This window comes from Rutilus rutilus (assembly GCF_951802725.1).
Source record: "Rutilus rutilus genome assembly, chromosome: 6".
In the NCBI taxonomy this organism is placed as follows: domain Eukaryota; kingdom Metazoa; phylum Chordata; class Actinopteri; order Cypriniformes; family Leuciscidae; genus Rutilus; species Rutilus rutilus.
This window is the reverse complement of record NC_140214.1, coordinates 43502654-43516647: the sequence shown is the minus strand read 5'-3', so window position 1 is coordinate 43516647 and position 13994 is coordinate 43502654. Positions and strand designations below refer to the sequence as shown.

The 13994-nt window shown below is 37.6% G+C and overlaps 1 protein-coding gene across 1 annotated transcript in view; it reads right to left on the bottom strand.

The window, feature by feature from the left end:
• The window catches only part of LOC311291428 (ribonuclease inhibitor-like), a gene marked incomplete at its 3' end in the record, with an annotated part of 42456 nt that overhangs the window by 12879 nt on the left and 15583 nt on the right, over nt 1–13994 (bottom strand). The window contains exon 4 of the mRNA XM_084410463.1: nt 8225–8398. Within this exon, the coding sequence (XP_084266589.1) occupies nt 8225–8398 (174 nt within the window). The remainder of the gene's footprint in view (nt 1–8224; nt 8399–13994) is intronic.

Sequence of the window (13994 nt, the reverse complement as noted above, 5' to 3'; positions counted from 1 at the left end):
GAAAGCCATTAAAACAGGACAGTTTATGGAAGGAAATAGCAATATTATTGGAAGAGGTTAAACCGCAGGTGCTGCACCAAAGCAGTCACACAGTGCAAACTACATCGGCTGCAAAAGGTAATGATGAGGTGGATAAGTACATTAGACATAAGACAGTTAGAACAACTAAAATTATTAAAGCTATCACTAAGACAAGTGAAAATAATATTGTTGAAAAACTGCATATAGATTTAATGCATCCCAGCTTAGCCTATATGGCGAAGTATTGTAAAGCCACCGGACTTAACATACAAAATCTAAAAACGACCTACCTGAAAATCAGGAAAAAATGTCCTGAATGTAGAAAAGTCATGACGAGCAGGTTTAATGATTATGGAACAATAAAAACAAATAAAGAGAACGAGGAAGTGTCTCTAGACTGGGCTGGACCAATCCGCCCAATGACGAAGTTAAAGAACTGTTACTTTCTAGTAATTATAGATAGTTGTTCTAACTTTTTACAGATTTATCCATGCAAACAAGCAACTAGTTCCGTAGTTGTACAAGCACTAAGAGAATGGATAAGGTTCAGAGGACCACCAAAGAGAATTAAGGGTGACAATGCTCCGAATCTGACGGGAAAGGAAGTGGAAGACTATTGCGATAAAATCGGAGTAAAATTAATTAAAAGTGTGAAGTACGCAGCTGAATCTAACGGAATAGCAGAAAACGCTGTTAAACAAATTAAACACTTCTTCATTAAGAACGAACAGGTGGGAGAATGGGATTCTTTGATTGATCAATGTACACATTTTCTAAATTACAGAATCAAACCGAGTGAACTCAAAATTGAAGATCAGCCTGAGCAGGAAAATTATAGCGCCAATCCATTTAAGGTAGGCGACCAAGTAATAATACTGCATAAAATCAGAGGTAAAAGATTTAGACATAAAACTGGAACCGTGGATACGGTTACAAAAGTCACTTCAAATACAACTGTACAATTAGAAAATAACGGAATTTGGTCTTTGAGGGACCTAATTAAAGCATAATCATGAAGAAGGTAGTATTTGAGTCCATTATTGAATCCAAAACAGGATGGGTCAGGTGCCAAAATGAAGCATATGCACTGCTAAGAGTTAAAAAATGGCATGAAAATTGTCCTGATGGTACCATTAGTAGATTGATACCATTCACAAGCTGTTGTATTTGTGAAGCAACAGATGTGGCAGAATTACTGTGGGAAGGTTCGAATGAGTCTCGACCAAGCAAAATGAGCTTAAAAACACTCCCTAGCATGGGAGAACATAACCTTTTTTCCTGGTACAATCCGGAAAAAAGAATCGGCCACTGCGCCTTAGGCGAGATTTCAGTGTGCGGAAACTGCAGACTAGGTAAACAAAGATGGGTCATTCAAAAGATGCAACGTGGAGAAACCAATTGTGTCTGTCGAACCTGTAATTTATGTGAAGAAAAACTTATTTTGCTAGGCTCGAAATGTTCATGTACGTTTAGAGATTCTAAACTAGAACTATGCGAGAGATGTGAAAAGCTAGAAGAACAGAAATGGATCCAGACTGTCAGTAAGAAAGAAGTCTGGTTAACCCGGAAAACAAAATTAGCTATGGGATGTGTTTCCCAGGGTAAGATAATGACCTCATGGGTTAGCAATCCACTCCAATTAATGGAAGTAGATGAACAAGCATGGCTATATCGATATTGTGAATTGTCAGGACTTGGTAATCCTTATTATACAGACACCCTGGAGATTGGATCCGTATTAGGCCAAATACTGGGACAAATCACTTGTTTAGATGCGTGGGAAAGAGTTATCTCACATAATCTAAATGAACCAAAGCAAACCATCTTTGTAAAAAGACAGGGACAGTATGAACGCAGCTCAGCCGAACAATTGATTATTACAGAAATGAAAAATATGAACTTCCTAATTGAACAACATAACTGGGAAACCAGAGCATGGGAAGTGGGAGTAAGGGAGACTGACATAACTAGGATGTCCAGAAGTCAAATTATCATGACTGGGCAAGCCCGTTATAAAATTAAATATGGAGAAGATGAAGCATCTATGATTAAAAAACTGATGGTAAATCTCTGTTGTACCAGGAGTTATATGGGCATTGGATTCGCCATACAGGGTCTTAATATTAATTGGGTGACAGAAGTTAAACCCATTAAACAAAAACTTCAAGACTGGCTGCGCAAAAAACACTTCTAGGGTCAGACAGGCAATTCTTTGTTCTCTCACCAACAGCAATATGGCTAGAGGGGGAAAAGGCTGGCGACTGAAATCCATCTACAGACGAGTCCAGGAGGAAAAGACTGAGAAATTTCAGGAAGTCATGGCAGGAATAAGTATGGCTTTCATTCTCCTTATATCCATATTGGCCGGATTCGGAACAAAGGAAACAGAGGAAATCTATACTGTCTATCCTTGTACTAAGATAGAAAAGATAGTTAAATTATACTGCTATAATCAAACAATAATGGTTGAAGGTTCACCTCTGATTTTAGCAGGAAAAGTATACAATTCTGAAAATAATGCTAGAGTAATGAGAAACTGGATAGCAGACATAGATCCAGAATACTGGAATTGTACTAATGAAGAAAGTTTTCTAAAATCAGTAGCAGAGTATGGCCCCACGACGGAAAGAGGGATAACCGTAATGAAATGGAGTAAACTTGAAGTACTGAATCAAACACACGTATTATTAAAAGGGCAGAAAATAGATGAAGCTGCAGCTAAAAACATTAGTGTGATAAACTTCGATCTAGTATGGTGGACATATTCGTATGGAAAAACAACCTCCACTTTAGAATGGAATTGTGAGACAGGAAAAGCAAATATAAAAAGAGTCAAAATATTAGACGAAGTAAACCAAGGTAAATTAGAAGTGGTAGATGACTTAGAAGTGGTAGATGACTTAGAAGTGGCAGATGATATGGAGGAGACCGAAGAAACGGAGTCACCAAAGTCAAGTCCGCTGACACCTGCTGCGCAACGCGCAGGGCCAAAACCAATAGATCGTTGGATTCGTATGAGTGAGTTCGGAGATAAAACTATAATTCATTCAATCCATGAAACCAAACCAATAATTCCTGCAAAAACCACAGAATGGATAAACTGCTACAATAAGCCTCGAGCTACGCCTATGTGCCATAAAGTTCCAGGTTGTCCATGGTTAGGGAAGATGGTTTGGCCGAGTAACAAAGACAGGTCAACTATTGATCACAAAAAACAGTGTGCTCGTAAATTAAACCCACAGAAGAAAGTTTGGTATTGTGCCATAAAAGCTGAAGCTCCCTGGAATCAAACCCTTATGGAAAAATATGAAAAAGACACTATTACTATGTGGCATAAATGGATAACGAAAAATTATAATTTCACAGAAGGGACAGGTAGTGAAACAGATAGAACTACATGGACCGTGAAGGCCACATTAGAAGGAAAGAAAAGAGCAAATGGTAACTATAGACATCCTTACACCCTAGAATACTTCCCAAATGCGGGTATTCCAGAAAAGTTTATAACATTATCAGGAATAGCAAAATACCTGACAACGAAAGTAATAGATCAACAATACAGGAGTGCATTGTTGCTATACATGATGCAGGGAGGGGAAGCCTTAAAACACTATACTATTACTAAAAGACCTAATGGTTACGTAAGATACCACGGAAGACATCAAGATATAAAGGATGAACATACTGGAAGAAAGGAAGGTGATCTTATTTGGCCAGTGCATATGAAGTATCTGGGCTCACACAAGATTGTAAACTCCTATAAATCCCAGAGGATTGGCCAATGGGAAAGTGGTTATTATTTAAAAGTAGCTGACCCAGATAGTTACTCATGGGGGACTCAGAGTAAAATATACATCAGACCCACTAAAGGAACTTTCAACAAAAAATGGAATGTCACGGACTGGTACGGGGGACCATGTACTAGACGACAAGAAATAAATATAGTAAAATCTTTAAAAGGAAAAAGATTAGCTTATAACATGAAGTGTGTTAAGGAATTTGATCTAGGAACAGAAGTATTGATGGTAGGTCAAAGAATGGATACGAAGAAAATAGAATTTTGGAGTGATAGGGTAGAGACAAAATATTTATGCACTGGAGACCTATTTAACAATTGGAAGCATGCAACTTTTAGTGCCCCCATTTTCCAGTCTTATGGGGCCAGAAGGACAAAAGGACCTATTGAGAGGAATCACATGTCATGCAACTTTGAAGCCATGGAAGGCGCCCTCTGGGTAGGAGAGAACATAAAAATCACCCCCTTGATTTTAAAACAAATGATAGGAGAAGTTCAAATCAGAAAGGTATGTGCTATTATACCTTATATTAATTATATAAGTGAATGGAAGGATTTACTACACCCGGTTGATAGCTATCTAGAAGGGGAGAGTTTAGGTGGGCACTGGGTGCATAGGATCGACTATTGGTCAAAGACCAGGAGCCCATCAGAGGTAACCCTAATCAAGTTGGTCGGAAAAATAGTGAAAACAGCATTTCAAGATATAGGAGGAAAAATTAAGGCAGTGGCCACGAATGTATGGGATATAATGACAGACACATGGGAGATAATAAGAGCTGTGCTGTACTGTGTGGGAGGTACGATAGTATCAATTGTAATAATAAGTATTTTAATCAAACTAGTGAAAATATGCATACATTGTAGGAAGCTAAAACAGCTAGCTAACAAAGCCAAGTATAGAAAGATTCCCCTGTCAGCTGATTTCTCCGAGTCAGAAAATGAGAGTGAGGGGGAACTGCCCGCGGCTAGCGTAATAGAACATAAAAAGTCAAGGGCTCGTAAAAATTCCCCCATTCCTCTGAAATTCAGCAGACTGAACTGATCATATCGATTAAGGAGCTTACTTTGAGAAACCTGACCATGGAATCAATGACCAGACCAAATTGGGAAAACAAATCCAATACAACTTGCTCTGACTTGCCGGTAAATAAAATTCAAATTATAATCTTCAATGTCATTTTGATCCTTTACTGGATATTGATGTTTATGGGGTTACAAGGATTATGGCAAATTCCTATTGCAATATGTAATATAGCCTCATTTAATTTGGAAAAAAGGCTAAATCTGGCAAGTATATTAATCGGACAAGTTGCGAAAGGCCCTAAGATAAAATCCATTTTTGGACTTAGGAGCTTGATCGGACTGGAAATACTTAATATAATACTTGTTGCATGTGATTTACTGAAGTATTATCTTGAGCTCCAATCTATAAAGTATATAGCATCCTCTTCTACACTATTGGTGATTATGTATCTTATGATACTTGCAACCAGGAGAGTAGAAATGGAAGGTACAAAAAGGACTGTATATGAAATAACTGTAATTGCAACTGCATTTATGATAATGGTGATTGCAGACTATTATGATGATCATATAATGTGTGTTATAGCAATAACGATAGTTAGTAACGATTGGTTTTATGTAACAAAACTGATAGAAGCTGGTAAAGAATGTTGTCTCAATATTGAGCTGACAAACCCTTTTTGTAACTTGTAATTAAGGATACAACAACCCCTGGCAAGAGGAAAAGATTCCTGGATGGCATCTCAAATGAGAGTTGTGGAAAAAATGTAGTTGAAGTTAAAAGAAACTGTGATATATGTGGAATGCTTCCAGGGGGTTTAAGAATAAGATGTTTCTTGATGGGTCAATGGCAAGATCTATGTTCTAACTGTACTGCAATACAAAATGTGAAAATGGATGAAATTGGGGTAGTGACTATATCCCAACGAGGAAAAAGGATGGATGTTGAAGGACCTTGGGTGTCAAAGAGCTTCCTCACATGGTGCATTGAAATGAAATTTAGGTGCTGTAAAATCGATGAAATTGTATCGATACAGGCTGGACCTAGAAACAGTTATACGGCTACTGGGTATCACCTGGAACCCAGGATATACCAAAAGAAAAAGAAAAATGGAGGCTTGAAAACAATAATAGGAATTATTTACAGGCATTGGATCCTGGATAACCCAAGCCAACCCGAAAGTGCTGGACAAAAATTCAAATATAGCTGTGTGTATGTTTCGGCAGGTAGTCCTCTTACCAAAGGCCCCTGGGGACTGGGCGGTGGCACCTTTAACCCTGGACGTGGCCGAAAGAGGACTCATCTTCGCAGTCAACCAGTTAAATCTGGACAAACTGCCGAAAGTCTGGCGGAACAAACACGAATTTCAGTGGCAGCCAGCACTCAAACAGGGGCAGAGGCAAAAGGTTATCCAGAGTCTGAGAACCTGGTGTCTTCAAGCAGGGATGAGTCAAAATCAAGCCAACTCATTAAAAGTGATGATATGTAAAAATGATGGAATTGGTCATCGCCTGTATGAGATCGAATTTGATCGAATTATACCTAGCGTGTACTGTACTGATTTTGTAAGCAAACTGGATAGATTTGCTGTAAGAGATTTTGTATGTAAACCGAAACGAAAACCTAGAGTTAGATTAAACAAGTTTAGAAGAATTAAAGAAGCTCAATCAATGTCAAGAGGGGGTGTCGAGGGTTTTGAGCAAAGCCCATCTGCGGGTGACATTTCACTCACTTCACCTATACCTCAAACTCGACGTCAGAGAAGAAAGGGCCACAATAAGAGGCCTATAACTAAGGGTATTCCCAGCGAACTAGCTGGTTTGTTGAAACACATGACTATCTAAAAATATGATTTTGAATAAAGAGTTTTTGTCCATAGCTGGTTTCCTCAAGTCACATGAGGGAACAGTGACAAGGGTCTTTGTCCACCAATACAAAGGAACTGTTGTATCTTCGGAGAGCGAGCTGATGACTGGACAGTAGTCACAGGACCCATGGAGTCATGTGCCTTATAATGAATATGACGAAGATTTCTCAATTCGGACTATAAAAGAGACTGAGATGAAATCAAAAATTGCTCTTCCTTGCATTCAACAATCCAGAACCCCTGCACTCTGGACAGCAAGAAGCCGTTAAACCTAGCTAGCATTTCTCTGTTAGTTCAGTACTCTATGGTAATCTGTAACAAGTGTTCTTTTCAATTTTGATTCCTTTTAATAAATATTGTTAAACATTTATTCTAAATCATCTTGTCTGGACCTTGGATTCTTGAGTACTTGCCTCCTTCTTTCCTCTGGATCAAGGAGATCCTAACTGAAAGATACGACAGGAGGGTAAGCATTATTTCTGATATATGAATAATCAGTGTATGCTTTTGAGTGATTGATTGCCTAGCCAAAGAGGCAGCCTACAATAGGGTTATTGTTGTAGAGCGAACACGGTTGAAGAGTACCTAAAAAGGTAGATTTATACTACGAAGGGTAAATTTATTATACTAATAATCCATATTATCTGTATAATAAAATACGAGTTTGTAGAGACTATTCACCTAACTCTTAATAGCATGACTAAAGGTTAGGCTCTTTAGTTACCGCGTAATTGTTTATATATCCAGGTAGGACGTAAAATAATTTGGAACGGTATTAATCATGATATGATCGAGATATGGTCATAAACTATTACAATATCAGCACTGTTCTGAGGAAACTTTTCTCCATAAGGTAGGCTATATTATGCCTCACTCGCGGCGCTTTGTTTACAGCTGATGTGGGGGCGTTTCACAGACTGAAATGGGTCTCAGAATTTGCATTTGAATAGCACGCGCTCTCCGGGGAGTGGTCAAATTACTTTTGAATGGCTCGTAATGAGCTCGACTGGAATCGCTCTCTTTTTGTACAGATTACAGAAGCTGAGAATATTTGTTTTTTATATAAATTACTTCATTTAAAAGATGCGATCTCAAGCTTTATGCCCGTGGGTCTGTTTGCCTGTTTGACTGAATTTTCGCGGAGTTATAGATCATTTTCGAACGCGTTTCAAATGGGAGTTTACTGACAGAGAGAAGGCAGAAATCGCATCGTGTTAATTTTTCTTTATTTGTCAAAAAGCAAAACACTTTATTTTTATTGTGAGTATACAGAAAAAAAATAGAAACTGAACAGGATCGATTGATGTATTACACGAAAATGAAAGATCAAAATTAACAGAGCATTTAGTGTTTATTTTCATTGCTAAAAAAAAAAAACGAGCAAAACGCGCGGGCGCGTTTTTGGTCCCCAGAGGGTTAAGCACCTTGTACGAACCCTGATGTTAAAGTGTTTTAGTTTAAACTATTGAAGTGATTTCAAGCATTTTGATTCTTGTATGTGAATGTGACTGACCTCAATCTCTCCAGTTTACAGTGTGAATCCTTCAGTACGTCACATAAGTGCTTCACTCCTGTGTTTCCTAGTGTATTCCAGCTCAGGTCCAGCTCTCTCAGGTGTGACGGGTTTGATCTCAGAGCTGAAGTCAGGATGAGACTCTGTTTCTCTGTAATACTGCAATCACTCAGACTGAAGACAGAGAAATAACAATATTTCACATCTATGATGATCATCTTATTGAAGAGCTTCAGCAGCATTTAGTTTCCAATAGTCTGTTCTGAAACCCAGTCACACTAGTTCTGTGTGCTGGAAGACACTGTTTCTTCTCTTTCATTATTAACTATTTATTTGACATCTCTCTTCTTTATTCTCTGTTGAAAAGGCAGATTTCTGCATGTACACAATCAGTACATTGTATCAAATGCTGGAAATTAAACAATTACTAACTAGATAAAAAACACATAAAAATGAGCAATAGGGAAACCCAGAAGTGCACTGCTATAAACAATGAAACATAAGCCCTGCTGTCTTCAAATAAATAAACTTCAGTCACACTGTAATTGCTGTACAGTATAATGATACTAACTGTAGTTTCTCCAGCTTGAATTGTGGGTTCATCAGTAGATCACTGAGGTTTTTCACTCCAGAGTCTCCTAGTGTATTCCCGCTCAGGTTCAGCTCTCTCAGGTGTGATGGGTTTGATCTCAAAGCTGAAGTCACATCAGAACAACCTTCATCTGTCATATCACAGTATCTTAACCTACATTAGCAGAGAGAGAAGAAAATAAGACAGAAGAAAAGAAAACTCTTTATTCTGTAAAGTCACATCTTCTTCATAAGCAAATAAAACAGAGGAAGAGAGATCTTCATCTTTATTTCACCAGATCACAAAATACTAAGTTTGTACAAATACAATGTTAAAGTGTTTTAGTTTAAACTGTTGAAGTGATTTCAAGCATTTTGATTCTTGTATGTGAATGTGACTGACCTCAATCTCTCCAGTTTACAGTGTGGATCCTTCAGTACGGCACATAAGTGCTTCACTCCTGTGTTTCCTAGTTTATTCCCGCTCAGGTCCAGCTCTCTCAGGTGTGACGGGTTTGATTTCAGAGCTGAAGTCAGGATGAGACTCTGTTTCTCTGTAATTCTGCATCCACTCAGACTGAAGACAGAAAGAGAAAATGACTCAGATCTATGATGATCAACTAACGTGTTCATCTTCATCCAGCAGACTTTTGCTGACAAATAAACAGGGATATCAAGGTAAAGGTCACATGGAGAAAGACTACACATTGTTCATTTAAATATACTACCAACATTGTAACAATACAAAGGTTGAAAGCGTTGATGTATTTATGTTTACACATTCATGTCATATAATTTTTAAAGGGTCATGAAACCCCGAAACACATTTTTTGATGATGTGACGCGTGACCTTTCCAACGTGATGATGTAATACGTGGCACATCTCAGAGATGGTACAAGACAAGCATTTGTGGTTAAAAACTATATATATATATATATATATATATATATATAAACCAAAATACAGCGAATAGCCTTCTTGGCGCGCCTACTTTTGAAAGTCAACATTTAGATTATGTGAACAAAGTTAAATGCATTATAAAGGCCTGGGTCACTTTGGAATAAATCACAACGTGTTTCATGATAAAAACCGTGACTTTAGTTTACAGTCTGGTAAATACAGCAGGTTATAGTAAATTATTTCACAGACCCCCTGGCACTCGAGGACTGAAAGCCTCAGAAGAAAGCCCTGTCGAGGCTCTTCCCCGGTGCGGGTCGTGGTCGAGCCATTAGTCTGGGTGTTTGATGAGGAAAAGATTAAATGTAGTAGTTGCAATAAACGCGTTATGAATCTGCACAACTGCAGCAGCGGAGGACTTTTATTCTGCTGAGCGGATCTGAGGAAGAACTGATGACGGGACAGTTTGATCTTCGGCTGACAAATCAGAGGAAAGGAGCGTTTCATTCCCGCCCACATGTAGAAATTTAATATTCAAGCTGTTCATAAATGTTTCTACCTGAGAACGAAAAGCAAAAAATCAAGCTGAATACTTTTGAAAAAATTAAAACAAAAAAGGACCTGTTTTCTCGTTTTTCTACTTTCAATATTACATAAAAAAAGGAATGAACATTTCCTTTCATTTCATTTCCTATTTGGACTGGAATAACGAGAAATGAAAAAAGACGGATCGTTTATACGTTTTTTCGTTTAGTTTAATAAACGGAAAATGAGATTCCGGCCTGATTTCTAATTTTTCGTTTGTGGTTTACAAATCGGTTTATGGCTTTGATATTTCGTTCGCACATGTGAGAGATCGCAAGCCATAGGCTACAAAATGCTGACATGGAGTTTGGTGTTTTATATATGTATAGCCTATTTAAGAGCACTGATTTTGGAAGTAGGTCCTTCCTGTGTGTCATTGTCCCATTGAAAATGCAATGAAAATATTTTATATGATATGGATAAAGTAAAATGTTTTACTGTAGCCTATTATTGTATGGGCAACAAGGATTGGACTTAAAAACAATGATAAACATGACCATGATAACATGTACATAACATTTCCCACTCGCCTTTTAATGAGGTGTGTGTGTGTGTGTGTGTGTGTGTGTGTGTGTGTGTGTGTGTGTGTGTGTGTGTGTGTGTGTGACAACAGAAGCTGCTGTGTGCTCTTCCTAATTGAATGCAAGTATTATTTCTACAAACTGAGCTCATAACTCATAGGACTGATTAATAACAAGTGTAATTTTTTTAAACATACGTAATGTAATTCTTGTATGCAAAATGTATTTCCATTTGTTATAATTTATATCTGATTTAATTTCTTAATTTCGCTCATGGAGATAGCACGGACAATGTGCCGTGTTTTAGTGGAAGATTGCTGCCATCTACTGGAGATCAAACACATTTAAGATTAAAACACCATGACATTTGAAGGAGAGCCACTAGATGGCTGCAGCGCATCACTCACTGGCTCGTTTCCCATTTCCACATATTGTAGGTATTCATCTTTTCACAAGTTTTTTATTTAGATGTGTTTAGACATTATAAAATCATTATTATAACAATAAAAAATAATCTTTGGTCAAAGTATCTGAAGTATCATCGTTTTTTACAATACAGTCAGACCTGAACATGGTGTTATATGTGTGTAGGCCTATATGTGTGTGTATTCGTTCTGCATTGTGGATGTTTTATGGCGTCGCCCCTTCATTTCTGTATCTGCTCCGCATTGTAGATGATTTATTTTTGGGACAAAATATGTAACAGAGAGCAATCCTATGGATGACTTTTGGGGGTGGGGTTGTGTGTGTTTTGAGTGAGCATTCCCCAATGTGGATGTGTTAACGTGTTGTCGCTCTCAAATCATGTTCAGGTTTGGTTGCATGCATTGTTGTGAAGATAAATAACATTTTGCACATTACATTTTCAATTGTATTGACTGACTCACACATCTGCCTGCAGACACCCAGCTGTGCAGATTCATTTATAGATTTAACAACATTTAACCCAAGCCAGTGGTGACCAATCCAGCTTCTGGAGGACCAGTGTCCTGCAGTTTAGCTCCAGCCTATCCCAACACAGTTCATCAGGTACAAAAGCTGTAACTGGGGTGGTAGCCTTATATATATGTATATAAACTAATAATAAAAAGGTACTTTTAAAAGGGTAACATCCCAGTGACGTTTTTGTACCATTTTCTTCTGAGAGTGTAGCCTGGATATTTCTAGTAACCCTGAAGACTTGCTCAGCTGGTTCAGGAGTGTTTATTGGGTTGATGCTGAACTTTGCAGGACATTGACCCTCCAAGATCAGGACACCCCTGACATAGGCCCTTCACATTAACTGAATGTGATTTATCAACACCTAGTACATCTTAAAATATAGAGCTCATGACAAATGAAAACAACATAAAGAAAGTATTTTAGTTGTTAGAAAATACTACCAGAGCTTTGATGGACAAACATTATATGCATAAAGCAGTGGGAATAAATAATACCTTGAAAGAAATGAGCAAATCTCAGAGAAACATCAACCAATTAAGCATGTATATTATGTTATTTTTGATGCTCATTCATACAGTAATTATAGCCTAGAGTAAAAAAAAAAGAAAAATAACCTACATTTTAAGTTTAGAGATACTGAACTATTTTCATTTATCGAAGGGACACACAGGACCTCACCTACAGTGAAAAAAATAAATAAAAAAAAATCATAGGCTGCTCTTGAGTCTATAGAAATAATATATAAAACACCAAACTCCATGTCAGCATATAGTAGCCTATGGCTTGCGATCTCTCAAGTGTCGTACATTAGAAGTGAAGCATCGCAGCAGCACTAATTGTGTTCCAGCAACATATTTCTGCATCAAATGTCAGCGAGTGGTGCAAAAGCTTATTAAAGTGGGATGTGAGTGTGCCGTACGGACTCTTATTCTGGCTGTCCTGAAGACGAAGCGGTTTGACCAATCAGATGAAAGGGCCGTTTCAGCGCCGCCCACATGTGCAAACGAAATATCAAAGCCATAAACCGATTTGTAAACCACAAACGAAAAATTAGAAATCAAGCTGGAATCTCATTTTCCGTTTATTAAAGGTCCCATGACATGAAATTTTCACTTTCTGAGGTTTTTTAACATTAATATGAGTTCCCCTAGCCTGTATACGGTCCCCAAGTTTCTAGACATTTTAATCGGTGTAAATCGAGCTTTTGCTATCTGTCTCTGCCTTTGAGAAAATGGAAGCTCAATAGAGTGCCGAAGTTATGACGTCACTTTGTAGGCTAAAACGCGGAAGTGAGTTAGCATTTTAGCACTACCGGTTCCCTCGCCCTAAAGTCTATGGGTTTTTTGAATGGGTTTTTGCTAAATCGCCTGAAATAAGGTCTGTGGTTAAGAAAGCCTCTAAATATTTTCACGTTTTGATCTATGACATAAAATACACCAGTTATAACCTGCTTGTGATTTTTTAAACTTTATTGTGTCTTAAAAACGGTGGTTGCTAACAAGTTGCTAAAAGGGACATCCTTTGGCGGAGACTTTAGACGTCATCATGACAAACATGAAATCTCTCACTAGCCCGCGTTTCAGCCTCACGTTCTTATAAGTTTACCTTTCAGTTAATATACATAACGTTATATACTTAGTCTTTTCAAATTGTAGTTTTTCCAAATATTGTTGTACACAGAATTATGTGATATTAAGGTAACCGATTACCAGTTCTTTATTTCTGTGGAGAGACAGTGTCAATGGTGTTTTGTTTTGTCCGTAGATGCAACCACAAGTCATCGAATGAAATCTCGTTTGTTTTCCGTCCGATGTTACCTACCCAGCGGAGACTCTGGGTTCGTGCCAGATGGAGTAAAAAAGGCTAGCAGTAGCAAGAATAAACGTTTTTCATAACCAAATCAACAGCTAAAATACTTTTTGTCTTTCTCTTAAAATATCTAAAAGCTTGTTTACTTTGCCACTGTTTAATAGATTAGATCCGCTGCAGTTTTATTAAAGGCTAACGTTACGTCGAGAAATGTGTTTAATTAAAATATTCAAAATAATACCTGGTTTATTGACTTTTATTGTAACTTGTTTGGATATAATTATAGAAAGGGTGGGTCCTGCACCCTGATATTTGTGAACTTGGCTTTTACCCACTTATAATAATATGATTGTATTTGTAAACAGCATTACTGGTAGTTAAGGCATTAGGTAACAATGATATTAATCTTTGTTATTTTAGTAGTAAATGTTAACTATATTTTATG